The sequence below is a fragment of the Anguilla rostrata genome, chromosome 15, assembly GCF_018555375.3.
Source record: "Anguilla rostrata isolate EN2019 chromosome 15, ASM1855537v3, whole genome shotgun sequence".
NCBI lineage: Eukaryota > Metazoa > Chordata > Actinopteri > Anguilliformes > Anguillidae > Anguilla > Anguilla rostrata.
This window is the reverse complement of record NC_057947.1, coordinates 7,011,230-7,033,597: the sequence shown is the minus strand read 5'-3', so window position 1 is coordinate 7,033,597 and position 22,368 is coordinate 7,011,230. Positions and strand designations below refer to the sequence as shown.

General features: G+C 45.9%; 1 protein-coding gene across 2 annotated transcripts; it reads right to left on the bottom strand.

The window, feature by feature from the left end:
• On the bottom strand, positions 1–21,210 carry dars1 (aspartyl-tRNA synthetase 1). 2 transcript variants are annotated; one of them, XM_064310058.1, is made up of 18 exons: positions 21,042–21,210; positions 18,526–18,631; positions 16,889–16,918; positions 16,318–16,375; positions 15,044–15,136; positions 13,607–13,709; positions 8,956–9,058; positions 8,624–8,704; positions 7,576–7,635; positions 5,610–5,721; positions 5,157–5,291; positions 4,140–4,287; positions 3,338–3,484; positions 1,820–1,862; positions 1,560–1,640; positions 1,343–1,454; positions 1,056–1,127; positions 1–539 (listed from the first exon to the last, which is right to left on the bottom strand). In XM_064310058.1, exons 1-18 carry the CDS (start codon positions 21,062–21,064, stop codon positions 448–450), a joined length of 1,599 nt encoding a protein of 532 aa, XP_064166128.1. In that variant the 5' UTR covers positions 21,065–21,210; the 3' UTR covers positions 1–447. The 2 variants fall into 2 exon arrangements, with proteins under 2 accessions (XP_064166128.1, XP_064166129.1); XM_064310059.1 differs by lacking the exons at positions 16,889–16,918; positions 21,042–21,210 and having other exon boundaries at positions 16,318–16,401; positions 18,522–18,632.
• Between the last annotated feature and the right edge of the window lie 1,158 nt (positions 21,211–22,368).

The window sequence follows — 22,368 nt, the reverse complement described above, 5'->3', positions numbered from 1 at the left end:
TGAATCTGAAATACTTTTATTCCCCTGCTGATTTTTTTTTTTCCAAATTAGTAAAAAAAAAAAGACCAACAACTATTGCTATGGGATGATTTGTAGAATATTTGTCCTTAATTAAACAACCAAATCCCTGTAGTGAGACGCAAATTATCAAGTGGAGGATGCCTTAAAGCACATAGGTACCTACAACAAAAGATCATTATTACACATGGGTCTGCATCACCTCAGATTATGGCCCTTATCTTGCAGTTCTCATTTTTTCCCCTTCAATAGATTCCCTGTAAACCTTTAATAATATATTACTCATTACACCAACTTCCTAAGTCAGATTTATATTATCTTTATTTTCCGTCTAAGGTTAGAGGGTTTAATGTTTGTGGATGAGTGTGGCACTTGAGCTTTTCTTGGCTGTGAGGACGATGGTTAATTTCCCAGGCAGCAGCTGCGACCTCACGGGGTGAGGCGTTTGGGGTCGCGGGGGAACATGGACGTCTGGCGCACGTTGTGGAGCCCCAGGTACAGCATGGTCACTCGCTCCAGTCCTGGAAGAGAGGGCTCGGGTCATTAGGGCTTCCCGCACATGACTCTACGAGGGGGTCCATCTTTAGCACCAACGTCAGTGTGACTGTTCAGTGCTCTAAGTACAGGGTGGTGTGGACTGCAAGACCCAAGGCTAGGGAGGTGTTAATGCTGTACACTCAGAGCTAAGAGTCTCACGCTTCTCTAATTAACCGTGCATTTTATTATGGTTTCTAAAAAGTAAGGACACCCGAATGAAGGCATGTAATGCTGAATCATTGGTTAATAATAGCTTTCAAACAAAATGCACATTTTAACGTGAGGTGCGTGACTTTCTCCAACTACATTTACTACCTGAAAGGCACTGAGACAGAATTCAAAATGAATGAACATTACTCTCAAAAGGACTATTGCTTGAAGGAATAATTAGGATGATTTTACCAGGCTATTCTGTGTGAGGAGTTCCCCCATTCCCTTACTACCCCGGTTTTTATTTACTTTATTTCTGTAAATATGAGCTACAGGGAGAAATGCCTTACCTATGCCGCCGCCGCCATGAGGTGGGGCTCCGTAGCGGAAGGAGTCGATGTACGCCTTGATTTTCTCCAGGTCTGACAGAGACACAGAGGTCACATGGTCACACCTTGCATTCCGAGCCCCTTAAAAACGCCTTCCCAAGTCTCCACGTTCCCCTTGTTCCACAATGCCAGCTACCCCAATTTGCAACAGCCTTGGTTTTAATCTGAGCAGAACAAAATCTCCCAGCATTCCCTATCTCTAGCAGTAAGCGTATCTATGGGAGTAGTAGGTGGTTGCCCGTGGTTACCGATGCTGTGGTGAGCAGCCCTCTCGGTGAGCAGCTGGGCGTCGTGGATCCTCTGAGCCCCCGACAGGATCTCCTCCCCCCTCATGAACATGTCGTACGAGTTGGAGTACCTCTGGAAAAAGGGAGCCAAGCGAAAGGGAGGCGGTCACGTCGGAGACGGGGAACACGGTGGTCACGTGACCTGAGGTAGGCGGGGCACGTGGTGAGGCGCACTTACGGGGTTGGTGGGGTCCGGCATGGTGTAGAACGGCCTCACCGCCAGGGGGTACTTGTCCAGCACGTAGAAGTCGGTGTCGTACTGAGGGGTAAGACCAGAGATTTTTTAAGGGCCTGACCATCCTCATTATCATTACACTATGCAGAACTGGCTTTAATACACTGCATCCTAAGACACGGTCACTTTGTTTTTAAATTTCTGCTATCTGCCATATACTTCACAAAGGTCCTAATCATAGAAAAGATCTAAGCACCGATTACCTTTTCCTTGACAAGGCGACCAAGGAGCTTTTCATTGGGTGTGCTGCATTAAAAGAAAAAGCAACATCACTTAGGAACTGACAAACCTCACATTTAAATTAAATCCAGAGTCATTTGCATAGCTCACACTCTTTTACATACAAACCATTTGCACAACCTTGAAACTGGAACTACAACCTCTGACTTAGAAGTACAGCTCCGAAACCACGATGACACCATTTTGCACACAGGCGGTGGCCAAAAAAGTGGAGGCACTTGAGTGAGTGCGTGCGTCACAAAGTACATTGAAATAAAGTGCTTCCACACAGGTCTGCTTCCCGAGTCAATTTGCCCATTACCATCCCAGCATGCTCTTGGCTGTACAGAACGGCCTGGTTGCGGCTGTAATTACGGCTAGCCTGGCCAGGAGACGAGCCATGCTGAAAGAGGCGTGGCTGTTCAGGCTCGTTTGTCAGGAGCGTCAGTGAAGACTCTGAAGATGCTCCACGGCGTGTAGGGTGATGACAGCACGGAACTACGGGGGGGGGGAGGACGTCATCGGCAACAGGCAAGAAGCAAACTCCTGGATCACGACGTCCGTGCATCAGCCTGAGCCGCGAGGCTGAAGGTGAGCGACTCTAAATCATCTGCCTTGCTAATTTCAGCCCAGGGTGTGAGCTAGGCCGTCTGTGGAGAACTCTACAGAGTGGGACACTGCAACGAGGCTGCACTACACAAAAACGACTTATTACGTGCTAATGCACGTGTGTGAGTGCAAAAGAGTGCAGGGCTAGCCAGCAGTGGTGAAATGTGAGGTTGGGGGTGCATTTTTCTGCCATAGTTTTGAGTGTGCTCATCCCCCTTGGAAAGCAAGGCCAAGGCTATGACTACTTAACGATTGAGCGACCAACCTTTATCCCATCCCTTCCGTCACAACACTTCTTTCCATGTCACCAGACCTGAACCCAACTGAGAATGGGTGAACGGGAGATCCTGGAATGACGTTTGAGTTCTCCACTTCCAACCAGGCAGGATTTAACAGGCTTTCTTGTGATAGAATCGTTCTGCAGAAATGCTGATGCCAGCAGACTATATCTCACTGCACGTGGCAGCATGTGGTAACCCGCTGCTCTGTTAAGTGACTTCATGGCGTTTCAACCTCCATGGTCACTCCCTCTATGATTTATGTATATTACATACAGACAAACATACAAATCATTTCTCATGGAAATGAATCAGAGAATCATAGGACGGCATGTAGCACAGTGGGTAAGGAACTGGGCTTGTAATCGAAAGGTCGCAGGTTCGATTCCCGGGTGGGACACTGCCGTTGTACCCTTGAGCAAGGTACTTAACCGAACTTGCTTCAGTATATATCCAGCTGTATACAAATGGATACAATGTAAAATGCTATGTAAAAGTTGTGTAAGTCGCTCTGGATAAGAGCGTCTGCTAAATGTCTGTAATGTAAATGTAATTTCTAATTAGGACATGCAGAATTCAGAAGCAAATTCAGTGTGAGATCGATGCCCTCCTGACCTGAGGTCGTCCTCGTCGCCCATCTCCACCCCGGCCTCCCTCAGCATGGCCACGCCCTCGGTGAACTCCAGCCTCAGGGTGGGCTCCAGGAACTTGAAGGGCTCGCTGGGGTACTGCTTATTCACCGTCTGGATCTCCGTCTGAAACCTACGACCACAAAGTCAAAGTTAGGCCCCCGGAAATATGCTCAGGGTTACCTTTATTCAAACACAACTCCGTCAGCAGGGCTCTGCCTCATATCAAACCCTGTTTAGTGCTGCGTGTAGCTACTTGTTGAGGCAAAGGTCAGTACCATCGAGAGATTGGTAGTCACAGTCCACAGCCAGAGTGTCGCTGAGAACTAGAGTACTCTTCCGCTGTTAGGAAGTCACCGTTATTGTTACAATTTGTTACATTTGTTTCCCTTGCTGTTGAATAAGATTGTAAGTACAGCTGACTATAACATACTCCCCCCTGGCTGTACTTGGTCTCTTTGTGATGTCACATAGACTCTCAGTCAAAGTGAAAGAGTAACAGACGATAGCTACAGTCATACTCCAGAGTATTTTTTCCAAAAGAGAATTTTCAGTTTCTTGTCAATGAAAATTAACTCAAAATCCCTGAGAACAAAACAAATTGCATTTAACTACAGGACAAATGAATCCAGGACAGTCATTGATTTTTCCTGCTGCCAAACATACAGTGATCCTTTTCCGCCACAAGATGGCAGTAGAACAATGTAAAATACACTATTTGAGTGTCACTGACCAAAAAAAAAGAAATTCCATTTTCACTTTTCAGCCAGGTAGGACTTGAGTATTACCTGTCTCTCAGCCCTTTAAAGATCTGGACCATGGTTTCAGTGATGGATTCGATCACTTCGTGGTAATGGTAGTTGAACGCCATCTCAATATCCAGACCTACAAACTCGGTCAGGTGCCGATGTGTGTTGGAGTCTTCTGCCCTGAACACTGAAAGAGAGGGAACCAGTTTCTCAGAAAGTTCAAAATGTTAGTTCTTGAGAGGTTAAAGCCAAGCTGCACATAAGTCATTTGTGTATTTCAAATTTTTGGCTATAACTATCTACAGTATGGTATAAGCCCCCGGCTCCCTTCTTATCACTTTAATGATAAGTGGATAATAATTAGTAAGTTTAAAAATTAAAAATAAAAAACTTGTTAATAAAAAAATTGTTTTCCAAATGCCACCTAAATGTTCAAATAAAATTATTACTGTTGAGGGAAGAATTAGGCCAGCTACTCTGTACACAGTAATAACAACGATGATGAACCATATATAAAGAAACTAGGGAAAGGTAATAAGCACTAATGAAGTTCTGCAAATGGCTGAAAAAGCCTAACAGGCAGGGATCTTACTATGCAGGGGCAGTACTCTGTAAGACCTGAGATGAATGTGTCCGACTAAGGCATAAAATAAAGGAGGAAAATGGGATTTGAACAGCTCATAATCGTGCACTGGAAACGGATACTTGTTCTGTGATGACCTTGCAAGAAGAGGGCGCTGTTGAGTCATTTTCTTTCAAAAAGATTAAAACCAGGCAATTAGATTTGTGTTTCCCTCCAATTCTGCACTCAAAGGGATTTCCCATCACAAATTTCAGGGGCTTTTGGTGAAGTTGTTGCTTTTCTAACAATCACAATTGACTAACCAAGAGTTAAATTATTTGTTTTTCATGTCTATGCGGGATTTTTGGGAGGGGGTTATTCTTTCCTTGAGTAGTTTTTCAGCGAACCGGAACAATGCTCCGAGATCCGGCCAGCGCTCCAATACCGCCGCCAGGACAGGAGGGGGGCGCTGTTGAGACGGGCGCGGGCCTCACCTGGACCCACGCAGAAGACCTTGTCGAAATCCGCGCAGATGCACATCTGCTTGTAGAGCTGAGGAGACTGGGCCAGGTAGGCGCTGGTTTTGAAGTAGGACACGGTGAAGACGTTGGCCCCCCCTTCACTGGCCGCTGTGGACGAGAAGCAGCCCAAGTTATTACCATGGGGGGTGTAACCAGATTTAGAGCGAGAGAATTACATTTACAGCACATACATCTTCCTCAGCAGGGGCTGAGGGGGTTTCCTTGACACCCGTTCCTTTCTCAGACATCGTTCAGCATCCTTTGTTTTCTGTTCTGTTTTTACAACTCCGGGTATCCCCGTGTGACTTCCATAGAATATGTGATAATCAACTCTGACAGCTGGGGCCTTGGTGCGCGGCCTGGGTACTGTAGAGAAATGTCGAGCGGGGGGGGCTCAAAATGAGCGCTGAAAATAACCGGCCTTACCAGAGATGATTTTAGGGGTCTGTATCTCCACGAAGCCCTTGTTGGTGAGGGTCTCTCTGAAGAGCTGGCAGACCCCCGACTGCAGGCGGAAGATGGCCTGGCTGGTCGTCGTCTGTGGAAGGGGCGAGCGAAGCGCACACACGCCCGTAACGTCACCGCACACGTTGCACAACGCGCCCAGAGGACCACAGGCAAAAACAAAAAATACCGTCCGACGCGCTAATTAACGCTACAGTCTAGACCTGTCAGGGTGCTCGAGGCTGAGAAACGCAAATTTCTAAAGATTTAGCGAGACGCTTATTCTCACCTTTTATGTCTGCACGAGGTTTCAAGTAAGAAGTAGTCATTATACTAATCTGAAAATTGATACATTGCACGAATGCATTTATGTCACACAATGGTAGTTCCTGATGTTTTTACTCAAACCCTAATGCAGACCAAAGATTTATTTATCTATTCTTTTTTAATCAAATATTTCCATGGAAATGAAGCGAAATTGCTATATCACAATTTTGTGCTCATTAAGTATCTTAATAAATGACAAATGTTAACTTATTGAGGCAGTACACAAGAGTTTAAGTGTTTCAATTATAATGGAAAAATATTTTTGTTGGGAGAATAGTTAACAGGAATGTTTTATAAGAGCAAAACCCATTTGTAAACAGGGAATTTCCCAGTTTAGGAAAAGGAAAAGTGTGAAGTGCTCAAGTGCCACACTGAAGTTTTTTGGAGGTAACTTAAGCAAATTATCAAGCATAAACATTTCAGTCCACAAGACAGGTGCACTTTCATGCACTTTCTCATACAAAGCTCTCTCATCTTCAGTGCGTAGGCTGTTTTTCAGTTTTGTTTTTTTGTTTTTACAGTTTTTCCCCTCAGGCCATTCTGAAAAATAAAGGAGAAGGCAGAATCTCCATTTTCATTAATCTGATGATTATTTCTATGGACTATTTCACAGTTCTGTCATCCAGCATGGGTGTGACCATTCTGCCAGGATAAAACAGTGCCTGCACTGAATCCATAAACACTGAATAACTCAACCGCGCTGTGCGTTGACATCACATAGTCAGCTCAGATAAAGCACTTAATAATCACGGCAGAATCGTCAGTCAGCGCGTCAACATCTGCAGCTGTTTTAAAACCGGCGTCCTGGTAAATAAGCTTTTATAACCGACCGCATATAAAATCAATAAAATCTCCAGACCGTTTGAGTACTGCCATCTGATATACTCCTGCCCGAGTCACAATACCAATATATAAAAATGCTGTATAAAAAAAAATAAATAAAAATAAAAAATTGCTGGGAAAAAGCTATAACTTTGCCTGCGGTCAGTCAGCCGTTCGGGCTTTTTAGGACTGAATCCTTGAGCCCGAACACAATGGAAATGTCATTCCGCTTTAGTATCGCATTATCTGTGTCGCAAGATGAAGGCAAAAACACCAATTTTCGTAACTGCGCGGTGAATCTGCGCCCTGTAGACAGACGCCCCTTGCCTGCGAAAACCTGCGGGCAGGTTTAATGTTCGTTAAACACAATGGGGTGAAACGCGCCCGCCGAACTCGGTCCGCTGAGAAAGAGACGCTGTCTGGAAGCCCGTGTCCGTATAGAGGCGGGGGAAACTTTTTGCTTTTGCGCTGTAACGGCGCTAATTAGCAACCTCGGGATCAGATGCGTCGCGCGCTAACCCGCTTCAAACGCAACGCGCACCTTCCCGTGATTTCTTCCCACGTGCTAAAGGGGAGACCAGCGTATTAACCTGTAGGCGCCAGCTCGAAAGGTTGGGGCTAACGTATTCAAATCCTGGGTGGGGCACTGCCGTCAAAAGGCGGGGAGCTTGGCGCTTAAGCTAAAAACATCTGGCTCAACAAGTGGACTGCGCCTAAAAACAAACTAGTTGCCTCGCGAATAAGCCGCGCAAATAATATAAAAGCGTGATTTTGCCTGTAGTGGCCAGAACACACTTACCCTCAGATCTATCACTCGGTTGTCCAGCCTGGTGTCTTGATTGACAGTCGCTCTTCCCTCCTGAGGTAGTTGAAACACGACATTATATTTTAACACGCAAGGAAAACCACACTGCCTTAATTAGATCCTACCACTTAACGTCTGTGAATTTACAACTTTACCTGAAAATCTCACAGCTTTCATGCAGGTGCAATGTTCAGATTCTGACTGAATGGATTCACAAGACAAAAAATAACTATAGAGATGTTTAAAGCACAAAAAGGGGGGACTGAATGTATTTTTGAAATAAGATTTTCACAAATCCAGAGTGCTGGATGTTTGAGTAAAGTGCTAAATTTTCTCAAATATTCCCCCTTTGACACCTGATGGGCACAGATGGGCAAGGCTCCACGCATTGCTCCACGCAAGAATGCCCTTGCGCTCTTGCATGCACATGCACACGCACACACACACGCGCACACACACACCAGTGGCAGGTGCGATAACTGAAAAACAGGACAATTCCCCACTGAAAACACCTGGTCCACACTTGCAGCTGAGAAGGGCTCACATCTCGGTGACAAACATCCCCGAGAGGATGCTGGGAGAATTTTTTGTCTGTGACAGTCTTTGATGGGATGTTATCGCGGTCATGCTGTACATGTCCTATTTGTAACAGATTACTGTAGCGCAGTCTAACAGATGTGGCCTCAGGACGCAACAGTGACTCCACCATTGTAGATGTCTCACAGGGCCGAACGTAGCCGTCCTATTACAAAAAACAGATTGTGTGCCCGTGCGACCAAAAAAAAAAGAGCTGCAACATTACATAAGGAACACCTGCAGTTATGACTGTTTCAGTCTGAGCTATATTGGGAACATGAAAGGGAGCAAGGGCATCGGGGTGTGTGGGAGGGGTACTGGGAGTCAGTGGGAGGAGAATCGGGTGTGAGTGGGAGGGGCACCGGAGGGGAACGCGGGTCAGTGTGACAGACTTGGCACAGCCTTGGCCTGCCGTGCTGGCAGTGAAATGGCGTGCGTTCATGTTAAAAACGTTAGCGCTCCGCACCTCGTCCCCCTCTCCTTCTGGGCGGACCGCGTCCTCCAGCTGCAGGGGCAGACGAGGCTCTGCCTGGCTGATCACAAAAATCTGAGAAAGAGAGGGAGGGAGGGGGGGGGGCATCTTTAAACGCATTTCCCAACTGAGAACCCAAACAACAACAAGCGTCCGTACAGCGTTCGCTGTGAACGCGCTCTCTCTCAATGTGCTCACGTGAGCATTTCCCCTAAAGGGACAGCACTGAACAACTGAAATTCTGTATCAAGGGGAATTATCACTCAAATAACAATCGTTTCATTTTTAGACTCATGGTTCATAATTATCAACATTTATGTCCGCACCCTTTCGATGTGCAGCTCCACGTCCTGCTGGGAACAGCTCTCGATCTTCTGCTCCACCTTCCTGACCACGCCCTCCACGTCCACGATGCTCTCCTTGGGGATGCTGGGGAAAGCAACAAAGCAAGGTGACAAACCCCAAAGACAAAAAAAACCCTGAATCCCACAGGGATAAACCATCTACAGTCTTCTGCAGGTCCGCAATTGCACGTCCACTGCCGTGGGAAAAATGAGATAAATATACATTGCGTAAGAAGGTGAGGAAGCATAATGAAGAGAACAGGCCATTTTACCGACCTAGGCTCCCGACTATCCAATTAAACATGCTAGAATGTCTTCGGAAATGGATAGTGAGGCTGAGCTTTCCTACATGGAATTTCATTTAGTCTCTGAACTACCGTTAACCTCACAATCCCTGAGACCCATCTTGTAAAATAACTTGAATCTCTAAGCTTTGCTTGCCTTGATTTAACAGCACTGCATCGAGCATTGCTACACCGCTGACATTTTGTAGACTGTCCCTAAGATATGGCATAGTCAAATGGAGAGGGGGTTCTTTCGAAAAGCAAAGAGCTGACTTTCGCATCTTTGAACCACATCGTGAAATTACCACATTAGTTATCGGGCGAGGAACAGCGCATCATTGATCATATCTGCTGGGAAAGTTCTCACATTGTGGCCAGGGTGTTGTGCAACTCTGGCTACAATGAGTGTCTCATCCTGCACTTTTTATATGTTTACAACTCCTTGTTCCTCTTCACGCTACTGTAGATCAACAGATCATGATTATGAAGACAAACCACAATCTTTCGCAATCTATTGATGCGCTTGACTACCAAACATATACACACAGGTTCGTAGTCAAATGTGCATTTTGCAAGACTGCTTGCTAAGTTGCTCCCTTTAATGGTGAGTTTGACCCATGTGTTCCAGCTCCCCCTGTTCTGGGGTCTCCACGGAAACCTGGTGGAGCCCTGGAGGCTCTTCCACACTGTCGGCTGGGCTGCAGGCTCAGGTGAGCTCGCCCGATCGCTCCTGTGTGTGAAGTAGCGCATGTGGTCAGTGTGGAGTAAGTGCGGAGTGTGTGGAGTAAGTGTAAAGTGTGTAGAGTAAGTTTGGAGTGTGTAGAGTAAGTTTGGAGTGTGTAGAGTAAGTGTGGAGTGTGTAGAGTAGGTGTGGAGTGTGTAGAGTGGTCAGCCTGCTGAGAAAAGTAGTCAGCTAGAGAAATTATTCAGATGACTTCATATCGAATTAATTAGCAAACCTTGAATATGTACTGTATGCAAAACATCTCAATTGAAATAAAAAGGTAAAAAGAATGTAGTGATTGCTCTAATCTAAAAGTAGGCCACCAAACAGGTCTGTAGTCAACCATTTAGCTGACAGCTGGTGCTTGGGGAACTCCTGGCATGTGTTTACGCATGTCTATAAAAATGCGTTTATGAGAGAGAATTTGTTTTGTCGTTCAGGTTTGTTTGAGAGTAAACACTCGTGGATATGAGCGCGCTTGCGCGACTCACAAACACCGTCGCATACTGTAAACACTCACACACAAACGGAAGCAGCTCACTTCACTCTTATTAAAGCTGACAGAAATATGGAGGGGGGGATTTCCTTTAGCAAATAGCTAACTCTCAGCGCCGGTTCACGCACTGCAGGGCACACCAGCCAATTAGCACAGGAGGAAAAAAAAAGAGCTCAAATGTTCTCGGTAAAATAAAACCCGTTCAGCTGATGCAGAATGTGGAACTTAAAAAAACGAGTAGGAGAATAAAGAATAGCGCCAAATGAGCAACACTGGGAAATGTATAACGGGGGCGGCGGTGTAGTATAATGGGCGAGGAGTTGGTCTTTTAACCTGAAGGTCACGGGTTCAATTCCCGGGTAGGACACTACCTCTGTACCCTTGAGCAAGGTACTTAACCTGCATTGCTTCAGTATATATCCAGCTGTATACATGGATGCAATGTCAATGCTGAGTAGAATGTTGTGTAAGTCGCTCTGGCTAAGAGTGTCTGCTAAATGCCTGTGATGCAATTGATAAAGTTAAACGTAGGCCAAGTGATCAGCCTGGACACTGGGCAAACACAGCTCTCTCCACGAGGAGCTCTGCCAGGCAGGAGTGTTAGAAATAATATACTGACAGAGCTCACTCTACACCCCACCAGGTTCTCTACTGATATTCTGAATGGCTCTCCGCAGGAAAGTACCTGAAATACTTTTTAAAAAAAATTTTCCTAACTTGCGACTGTAAACAACTTTGCCAGCACATCCTGCAGACGGCAGCGATTGTTGCCACAGAGAGTGCAATACCGCTGACATTATTCAAAGTGTGAAGTTTCGGCGTCTGTTCGCTGGTTATCTGACACTGGGGGCAGCGGATCCATTTCGCACGTGTAACCCGTGGTTCTGCGATTTCCAGATGCTCTCCTAAAAACAAACCCAGGGTGCAGCACCTGAACTCGAGTAGAATGACTGGCCGGTTTCGCTGCTCGCTGCTGACCTCATAAACAAACAGGTTGCATCATCGTGCACGAAGCGTCGAGCGGCAACCATTCAGGGTTAATTCTTCTGCTTTTATTTATCCGGTCCCTCGTCCCTCCGTCTTTGTGGACAGTTCACAGCATGTGCCGCAGTAGCACACTGCTACTTACTTCTGGTGTGACGACCATGAAGCAAACCCTCTGGTTCTGGTTCGTATTGAAAAGTGCTCCTGTAACCAAAGGAAATCTGCGGCCGAGCTTCGTCGCACAGCCATTAAAGCGCGCTGTGCTTTCACTCCGCTTCAGGCAACTTCCAGAATTCACTTTCCTCGTGCTTAAAGACCGTGCTGTAATATCGAGTCTGTGCCCGCGTCGCGTCAGCGTTACGCCGCGACTCTTCCAAGAGAGGTCGCGGAAAAGGGCGAGCCGTGTTCTCTCTGACCTCGGCTCGACGAGAGGGCAGCTTCCTCAAATCGGCTGGGCCGCCCAAAGTCACGTGGGGAAACACCCAGCGCCCCACACCCTTGTGCGACCCGGCCGCAGAGATCTCACGAACGGCGGAGCGCTTAAACCAGACAAATTACTGCCGCCCGCATCCACGTGACCTTTCGCTAGCGGCCATTATCTTTACATGCAACTTCCCCTTTCCCCGAGTCACAGGAGATGAAGGATACGGCGGCCCGTGTGCAGGCGGTGTGAATCTCTGCTTTCGGAGGAAAGCTGACCGGTGCAGTCCGTAAGTGTTAGGACGGTGATGTAATTTTGTTGTTTTGTCTCAGCGCCACAGCGCATTGGATTTGAAATGAAACGACTGTGAGGTTAAAGAGCAGAACTGTCAGCTCCAATTTGAAGTCGTTCATATTGGGTGATCCATGTTACAGCTCTTCTTACACATATTTCCTCCCATTTTAGAAGACCAAAGTAACTGGACAATTGGCTGCTTGGCGGTGTGCCGTCGTATCGTTAGTTGGCTGCAGTACAGGCCTGGCAGAGCATCGGCAGGGAAGACACCCAGTGTGATGCACTACACGGCCAAAAGCATGTGGACACCAACATCCAACATCTCATCCCAAATTACGGGCATTAATATGGAGTTGGTCCACCCTTTGCTGCTATAGCAACCTCCACTCTTCCTCGGAAGGCTTTATACATGATTTTGGAGCATTGCTGCAGGGATTTGCTTCCATTCAGCCAGAAGAGCATTAGTGAGATCGAGCACTGATTGAGTGAATAGGTGTTGATTTCAAAGGTGTTGGATGGGGTTGAGGTCAGGGCTCTGTGCAGGCTAGTCAAGTTCTTCCACACTGTTCTCAGCAAAACCATTTCTATATAGACCTCGGTGTGTGCCCATGGGGATTGTTATGATGAAACAGAAAAGGGCCTTCCCCAAACTGTTGGGGAAGCACAGAATAGTCCAGAATGTGTTTGTATGTTGTTGCATTAAAATTTGCTGGAACTAAAGGGCCTAGCCCAAGAGGTGTCCAGATACATTTGATCATATAGTGTATCTATGGGTTGCAGACTTGACTTGCAACAGGGTACTAAATATGGTGACTATTTAAAGATTGTCAATTTGTCCAATTACTTTCGGCCCCTTAATTTAAGGAGACTACGTATAAAAAAGTGCTGTAATTCCTACACAGATCACCTGATATGTAAATACCCTCAAATTAAAGCTGACAGTCTGTACTTTAAGGGTTTAATTTCAAATCCACTGTGCTTGAGTACAGAGCCACACACTATGTTGCACTGCGCTGCATGTATATGCGATGCAAACCCAGTGCTGTGTATCTGGCATAAATTTTACTCTACAATGTGGCAGACGGTTACAGAAACGCCCCCTGGCGCACTTGGCTCTTGTGAGACAGCGTTATCTTCCTTTTTGACGCACAGTACCCCCTCAAGTTAATCCACCCCCTCGGTAATGACAAGTCAATGAGCTCTTAAGCGCTCCTCTGCGTGAGCCACATCTGCTGTTTATTTTCTTAACAGGAACAGCTCCATTACGGAGGGCGCTGCGTCCCCCCCCGGGTGGGAAAACGGCGCTTTTGTCCCGCCGACGGGGTCGGCGCGAATGTGTGAAAATGGGGCCCTCGCTCGCGAGGCCCCGGCTTTTTCCCACCATTGTTCGCCGGGGGGGGGGGCGGCAGGAAGCGCGGTCGCTTACTCACTTGGCGGCGAACTTGACCATCTGCTTGCTCGCACGGTCGCCGACCGCGACCAGGCCCTGCACGTTGAACTGCTGCTGACGCAGGACCAGAAAGCACTGCTTCCCTGAAACAACAACAAGCAAGACACCTGTTACGCCTGCTCCTGAGAGTCATCGCACCGAGCTGATACACACACACACTGCAAAGTCTTGTAATGAGTCTTTTTTTCCCCCCTCAAGTACAGCGTATTAGCTTGTTTTAAGTAACTACTTGTGAAATTTTCTAACCCCACTGGCAAATCTGGCAATATAATCATCTTATTTAGCAAAAGAAAAGTTACAGAAATAGGTCTAAAAATATAAGACTAACACTGTTGAGACTAATTTTTTGGTTTTTCCAGTACACACAGAAACACTGAAGCACACACACTTAAAACACAAACATACACACAAACGCAAACACACAATTACTCCCACGCACTATTCAAAATTAGCACGCGCCCATGCTAGCGCTGAGTGACACACACACTCAATGTGCGCTAGGCACTTCAGCGGAGCTGGAACTTTCCTTGCCCCCCCCCCCCGGACCCTGGGCCAAGGCTTCCGGCAGGTTCCGCTAAAGCCGCGCGGCTCGGGGGGGCCGCCAAAAGCCCGCGACCGCGACTCGGCCAGCGCGTGAATCACGACACTCCGCCGTCCCTCAAGGACATCCTCCACTGTACAGCTGAGCGACTGAATGGAGCTGCAGGAAATCACCCCCTGACACGGAAGCTGTCTCGGGAAGGAAGCCATTGTGATAGGGTCGCAATCGGAATGGTTTAATCATTAGCATTATTTTTAGCGCCCGAAAAACAAGCGCGGCGTACGTGCCCGCTCGAGTAGCTTCGGGGGCGCGCAGCGAGGCTCTGAGGCTTGGCCGAACGGCCCGATTACGAGATCAAAACCGATGACCTTCGCCCGTCGCCTGAACCGAGCCCGGGGTCCGGCTTTTGTTCGGCCGACATCGACGCAAGCTGTCGGGGCTACGGTTTTTCTTAAGCGCGGTGGAAAGGCGCTGACGGGCTGAAGGAAATTTCACGAGGGAGGCGGCGCTAGCAGGCGCGGCTAAAGGGCGAGGGTTCGACGAGCCGAAACGGTGTCGGAGCAACACGTGACAGGCGAGCGCGGCCTCGTCTCGACGCGCGCGAGAAAGCGGGGCTTCGCACCGGCAGGCTGTCTCCCCCGCCCAACCCCCCCTACCCCACGCTGTTCAGTCTTCCCTGCCCCTGGAGTGGCCCTGCAGAGAGAGCCAAGGCAAGCTGCCAGCCCTCGAGCTCTGAGAGACAGTAATGGCTGGGAGAGGGTTCTGGATGAGCGTCTCGTCTGGGCGTTTCCGTTTGGCTGAGACGGGACGCTCTGGGACAGTTGGCTGTGCTGAGAGGATGCGGCCTGGCTCGTTGAGGAGGCTATGAGGACTCACCTTTGGCCCTGCTGGTGTGAACTCTGGCGCGCACCCAGATCAGCTGGTCCGCCTTTTTCGGGGTCAGGTCCTGGACACGGACCAACACCCTGTCTGTCTCAAAGAGAGGAAGCGTTGTTTTTCAAACTGGCGCATCAACGAGCTCATCATCAGTACTGTGTGCTGTCATTTCGCAGGGGGGGAAATACACACAAGGCTCTCTGAGCAGCCGTTAGTCCTCTCATTCTGTGGAGAGGCCTTTTCCCAGCACCGCGGATTGTGCTGGCATTAGTTTCAACTGAGCTTTTAATTAGCTCGTTGTGAGGACACTGTTAAGCGAATCTGGATCTTGGCATCGCTGGACAGGTTTTTTTTTTTCTTCTTTGTACTAAGAAACATGTCATTTGGAGAGTGTTTGTGCCAACAGAAAAGTATCCAGCGTATTAATATTAAGTGGTTGTTTGAAAGTTATCTTTAAGGGCCTAGGGTAATTAAGTATAAGAATAACTATGCTCATAGAGACACAAGACCATTTAAGGGGAAGTGTCGCTGCTTGCCAAGGCTTCAGTGTGGTACAAAAACCACGCAAGGGAGCGAAATATTTTATTTTATTTTTTTAACGTTGCTATGGAATTTCTTTAGCTGTGGCATCTTATCGGTTTGGCAAACTGTTCAATGTGTTAAGTCTCACAATCACTGCTTCCTGTGGCGAATACAAGAACGACTTAAGACTGTGTAGCGCAGTCAATACTGAAAGTGCAAATGTGTTCTCGCTTTGAGCCACAGCAGGTGCAGTTAATCAAAAAGCCATCCAGCTGAAAATGTGTACACGGCCTAATTTCACTCTAGCCTGCGGAGGCGATTGTGTTACGCACTGACAGGAGCTTAACTTTACTATCAGTGCTACTACCAGTGTGAGGTTAGGAAATCTCATTCACCCTAAAGGGGCCAGTTACCCATTTGGTCTGTCTCGTTGTTTCTGTCTGGGAAAATGTGAGCCTTTCATTCTGTGGCACTCGAGCACAATTAGCAGACAGGCCCCGGTGTCAGTGTGGGAGGCTGGTGGAATAGAACCCATTCAGACCATCGCAAACAATTATCCACGTCTCACTACGGGAGCTTTTAAACACAAACGTGAGAGGAATTGTGTCTGTGAGCAAGTCTTCACATGGCGAAGATATAATTGATGCGTCCTACGGCTTTTCGACTAAAGCATTACATGGACAGTAATGCGTTTTAGGATTTCTCAGAAATGCCTTGGATTCAAATACAAGAACCATAAGAGCAGAACTGACCCAGTTTCTCTCTGGACTGGACCATTAGTGGAACTCCATACCGGTCCTTGGCAAAATCCTGCATGAATGGAAAAGAAAGTTAAGCTGTGTGCACCATAGCTTTTGGAAGTGTGCAGAGTCCAACCATGTAAATGTTCCGCAGACCTTTCCATTCAGTAAAGGAATACGTTTGGGTTACTGTAGCAAAGCTATTTAGTCAGATAGGACAAGCAGAGATTGCATTTAGGCCTTGTTTACATGAAACAAATCTATAATCTAGATAAACAGGCTAATCTAGATCTATGCAGCAAGCAACTGTAATTAACATTAGCTTGAGCATTCTCTTAAACCTGAGAGACCTGCTCAGGGCAAATGATTAACAAAGCACTCCCTCCCCAGAGATGAGATGGATGGATACAAAAAAAACCACAGTGGTGGAGGTTGTGCATCTGGAGGGATGGGAACGGTTCTACAAAACTAGCAGGCATTTGAAGACTAAGTATCGGAAAACTAGGAAGGGGGGGAGAGGTCAAATGTCAAAGGTCAACGGTGTGTTCCGCTTGCTTGAGGATGCGTGATGGGGAACCCGTACCTCCTCATCTGCACCGGGCTGCTCAGCTGCCTGGAAGCAAAATGAGAGAAAAGCTCAGTGAAACAACTCAACGAGGGCCACAAGACTTTAAAAAGCGGTTTTGTGCAGAAGTTATGAAGAGGAAATCTACTCGAGTAGCAACATTTATTCTACTAATCAACAAAGAATCTTTCACTGCTACATTCCATAAATGCTGCAGCTACTGCCAGCTTCACGGACACTTTCTGGCCTCCCAGGGTGAAGGCGCTCCTCAAACCCAACCAGTCTGGCGACATCCTGGATTGGCTAAACTGCTGTTCTGCGCTAAAAGATGCCACTCTTCGGAAACTCCATATTCATATCATTCAATATAACATATACACCTAACTGGAGAGCGAAATCAGTGTTTAGTTTGGTGGGAAAAGTCAAAGCCTTCAAAAAAAAAAAGAATACGCATTGTATAAATAGACTTACAAAATCATGTCTGTATTGTTTTCACTGGACCTTTTTAATGTCAGTCAGGTATTACAGTAAAACAGACTTTAACGGGAACAGAACGGAGGCCGATACAAAATTAAGATACGCATTGCAACTGACCCAATTTAAAAATGTAACTGCGCTCATTTGAACGCGTTCAGCAAACCGTTATGCTCAATTTCACAGGGCAGTGAACGTGGAAAATCATTCACATGGGGCACGCGAGGGGGTGGGGGTGATGTTCCACCGGTCAAGCAGTCGAACGCAAGTACAAACGAACTGCAAGTAGCCTATTAGTGTACTTAAAGACACAGGTGGAGGTTTCCTTTTGCCTTCAATTTGCTTTGTGAAATACGCTACCATATTTTTATCATGTCTACTAGCTACTCAGTGTTATACCTCAAACCTGCAGGGCAGTGGTCTCATGAATACTGCCTGAAAGAATGCATTTGATATTGGTTACTGCTGGACATTATTCTTTGCCTTTCCTGCTATTTAGGAGATAACCAAACTGCATTGGTGCTAGGACTTCATATACAGCAGAAACGTCGGATGCCATTTAAACAGGAGCAGTTTCATCACCCAATTATCATGGGCTGTTTCCACAACCCGGGGCGTGAGGGAACGAAATGGCTCATATGGTCTGTGCTCACTCTTAGTTCTGGAACAGCATCAAATCTTCATACTTTTTAGCTGGGTAGTGATATTTACTTGAACTCTTTACACAGTAAGGATGTAATACATCTACAATGCTTGAATATAGGCCTAGTAGGCCCATTCACAAAATCAGAAAAATAACTGTCAAGAAGTGCTGGGCCAACCCTCATTTTGTTGTGAATTAGTTTGTATTAGTTTTATGACACAGATAACCAGTGAAAATATAGGCCCATATGTAACACTGACAGGCCATAGCCTAATATGTAACATAAAATGACTTCTAACAATGTAAAATATCACAGTGGACTTTTCTTTTCACCCAATTATCTTAGTTTATGTTGCTGATTTTCAGCAAAAACAGGTCGTTGTTTTGGATGACAAAAACAGATCACAAGCACAGGAATCCTGAAACAATGCACATCCTTCATCTGTAAACACTAAGCGTTTCCCTCCCCCATCGGTGTCAGCAGCTGCGCAGGGCGTGAGTGGGGGGTGGGGGGGCGAGGGGCGTCCGACACACTGACCAGCTTGGCCTGCTTCTCAGCCTTCTTGGCCGCTTTCTCCGCCTCCTTCTGCTGCTTCTTCAGCGCTTTCTTCGACTGGGCCTGCTGGTCCTCCTCTGCCTCCGCACTGAAACAGGAAGCCCCCCCCCATAAAACAAAACGCTTATCCGACTAAACTTCCAGGTCTGTTTCTCACGCTTCCTTCAGGAAGTTTTTAACCTGTGGGAAAATTAATTCTGTCCCTCACCCAGCCTTCGCGAGCGTTTCAAGTCGGCCTTACCTTTTAATCCCATTGTTTTCGCAAGATTCAAACAAACAAAAAGAGTGCTTGGAGCTCGATGGCTGACACTCAAGTGTCCAGCCATGTCAGGGAGATTAAAGTTGTACACTCAAAACAGATGTGTTAAAAAAAACACATAACGTGTCAACACAACCCCATGTCTGGTTAAGGACAACACATTGTGAGTTTAGTCAGTCTTGTGTTAAAAGGTCTCCCTTTGTAACGCATCAATTTGTAGATTTGAAACTCAAAAATAGTAACTCAAAATGTGTTGGACCTTAAAACATCCTTTTTGAGAGTGAGTCAAGCAAGTACAGGCTGCTGTCTCTAGGAAAGTATACAAATACTAATTTTGTAGGTAATAGGATCAAAACTGACTAAGATACAAATACATAATGATTTATTACCACTTGAAGTAAAATGCAAATGTCTTGCCCCAGACTTCTGCTCTGTTAATATCATTAGGGCTCAGATTGTGTTATCTGAAAACCACTGGTTGCTGTTGCTTGTTCCTTTAAATGAAGCTTGTTGCTGTTGCAACCTGCTTAATATTTCAGATTTTTCCATCTGCATAATTATTAGCAACATTAATTAAGAACAAGGACTCTACATCTAGGCATAGGTCACATGCTTCACATTCCAAAGGCTGCTTCAGCAGGCCGTTTGGAAACATGTTTATCAGCATTCACTGACGCACTGCACTTTGCCTTCCTTACAAACCGCCATAAAGAAGGACAAGTAGTACCACGCAGGAGTCAGCCAAGGCCTCGCTCAGGCCGCATAACCAGTGAAGAAAATGACAGGACCGTTTTCAGCAACAGCATGCGCAACTGAAAGCTGCTTCAGCAGTTGCTATCTCAGTTTGTAGTGCTTGTCATGCTGTGAGTGACTGGCGAGCATTGCTGAGAGCAAAGACCATTCAGTTAATCGCACAACTGCTCAAGCTGCTCCAGTATCCCATGGCCCTCGAGTGACTAATCGCCAATGCTGGTATGGCCTCCTTCTGAAAGGAGGAAGGAGGAAGTCTGGGAAAAACTAAAATGGAAAAAAAAAAACCCACAAACACAGATCCAGGACCTGCAGGCAAGAGGATGGCAAAGTAACAATGGCCACAGCACCAGTGTTAGTTTCCATTGGAAGTGAACTGTCAGCTTTGAATTCTTGTTTGGTTTTGGAGGCCTATGCACATTTGTCTTATGTCTTTTCTAAAGTATGATACTGTTGAATGTCACATAGCCCTTCAGTGTGTTGCAGGCACTGTAACAGGCACTGAGGACAGCTGGTGTCAAGAGCATGCTTTACACACACACACACACTGCTTTGACAGTTTGTGACATTTGTTACAAACTGTCAAAGCAGAGTCGGGGCCCTAAGCAGATATTGCTGCATTAGCCTAAATATTTGACTTAAGGGATGAACTAATATTCAGCACCATCTGAGCCCAGAGGCCATGCGATAATGATTTCTGAGTGATTAGTTTCAGAAACAAATTCTAATTTCAATAATTATCTCTTGATTTTAAACAGCAGATCCCCCCCAACCCCCAAAGTGAAACTCGCACCACAGGATCGGATTTCCTCTCAGTCAGACCTAGAGGCTTGAACCTTTTTCACTAACACACATGTACATGCAAGTACTGGGTTTAATTCAAAGTAAATCAACTTTGCATCATCAGAAAGAGAAAATGTAAACATTGTTTCTACCCAAGAATGTGCGTTTCAGTAGTAATGGTCGGATGAACAAACAAATACCCAATGTTACATAAACATATATAAAGACAAAACGTTGGTTTTTTTTGGCAAAGGAACCACATGCAACGGGATGAATGCTAAAACAGGATTTTTTACACAGCTACAAACAGTCTGCAAAGCTATGGGCACACTTATGGGCTATAGCAACAACATTGCAATAAAAGCGAAGCTGGCTAGCCAACTAACATTACAGACGTTTAACAAGACAACCGGCTAGCTGTAAGATAGAGTAAACCAAATCCAAGGTTAGCATGCTAATTTCTACACATGACATCAATCCGCTCTTTGAGGTTAGCATACTATTACATGAACAACACACGTAAATCGGTTAACCAGCAAATCTCATTTAGCTAGCTACCTAACGTTAGCTAACTTGCTAGCGTTACGTTATTCATTGATAGCAAGCAAACTTACGATGATGCAATAAAGTGCAAGAAATAGTACAGCTAGCTAGCTAGCTAGTTTACAAACGAGACAAATTAAAAGTAATCCAAAACAAATCTTACCCTTTGATTTCTTCATTAGTCATAGCTACAAAATATTCGCTTTAGCTGTTACACTATAAAAATATCAAATATATGACTATTAAATTTCAAAATGCTTCACGAATAACTTCTTCCACTACCTCTCTTGCTGCAGGAGCATGAGGGAAAGAAAGAAGGTGGAAGGAATTGTTTATTTGGTACACAACGGAACAACGTCCTGTATATTCCTGTAGAAACAGATACTCAGACACTACGTTCCTATGTGGTTGAACATAGTACAAACTGGGGAAAAGGAAAAAAGAAGAAATGTGAGAAAGGTAGGTCAGCCGTGCATTCAGGATAAAATAAGCCTTACCTAAATTATATGTAATTATATGAAATGGATACCGCTAGTGTTGATTATTGTGATTACGGTTAAACAATAATGATCATTGCCATTCAGTATTATTTTGAGTTAATCTGTGCTGGCTGTGAGGAATTTAAGAAACCAAAGAAACAAAAGTATAGAGACATTTCACAGGATTTGTAACCGTCGGGATTTTCAAAACTGCAACTTTTTAGGTTAGCACCCTCAGTTATGTACATATTGAGTGTCATGCGTTAAAAATAAGCAGTGATAGTAACAACTAGCTACAGCTGGACTCCGTTTTGTAATTTCTTTAACCAGGCCCCAACAATGTGATTGAGGTGCAAACACTCGAAAGTGAGGTCGACTAAGAGTGAAATGGCCACAGTCCAATGGTTAACAGACAAGAAGGACACAGTCTTGAAAACTTGAGCTTGCAAGGCAACCAAGGGACCTGGAACAGGTAAGAGGAGGGCACACACATTCACTCTCACAATCATACATATGGGCAATTTAGAGTCTCCAGTTCACCTACCTGCATGTCTTTGGACTGTGGGAGGAAGCGGGGAGAACATGCAAACTCCACCCAGAAAGGTCCATTGTGCCGCCCGTAGGTTGTTCAGTGACTTTCTCAAATTATTAATTTCCCATTTCATTGATTTCCTCCATTTTTAGTGCCATTTTTTTTGGGCAGTTTTGGATGACAGCTGTCAACTTTAACTTATGCTAGCCTTTTGTGTTATTTGTACACACTTTAACAAAATTGCCAAATGCTGAGAAAAACAAAGCACAAGAATGTATAGTGTACAGATTCTGGAATACATCATACAACATTCACATCTCTGTCAGTTGCAATCGGATCTGACGGCCTTTGTCAACCATGTTGATGAGCCGGCGCTCCTTTCTGCATTACGGTATCGAAAGCATTAATTTTGCCTGTCCAATCATTAAGCTACCTAGCTAACTAGACTAGTCTAGGTACTCATGCAAAGTGGAATGTAG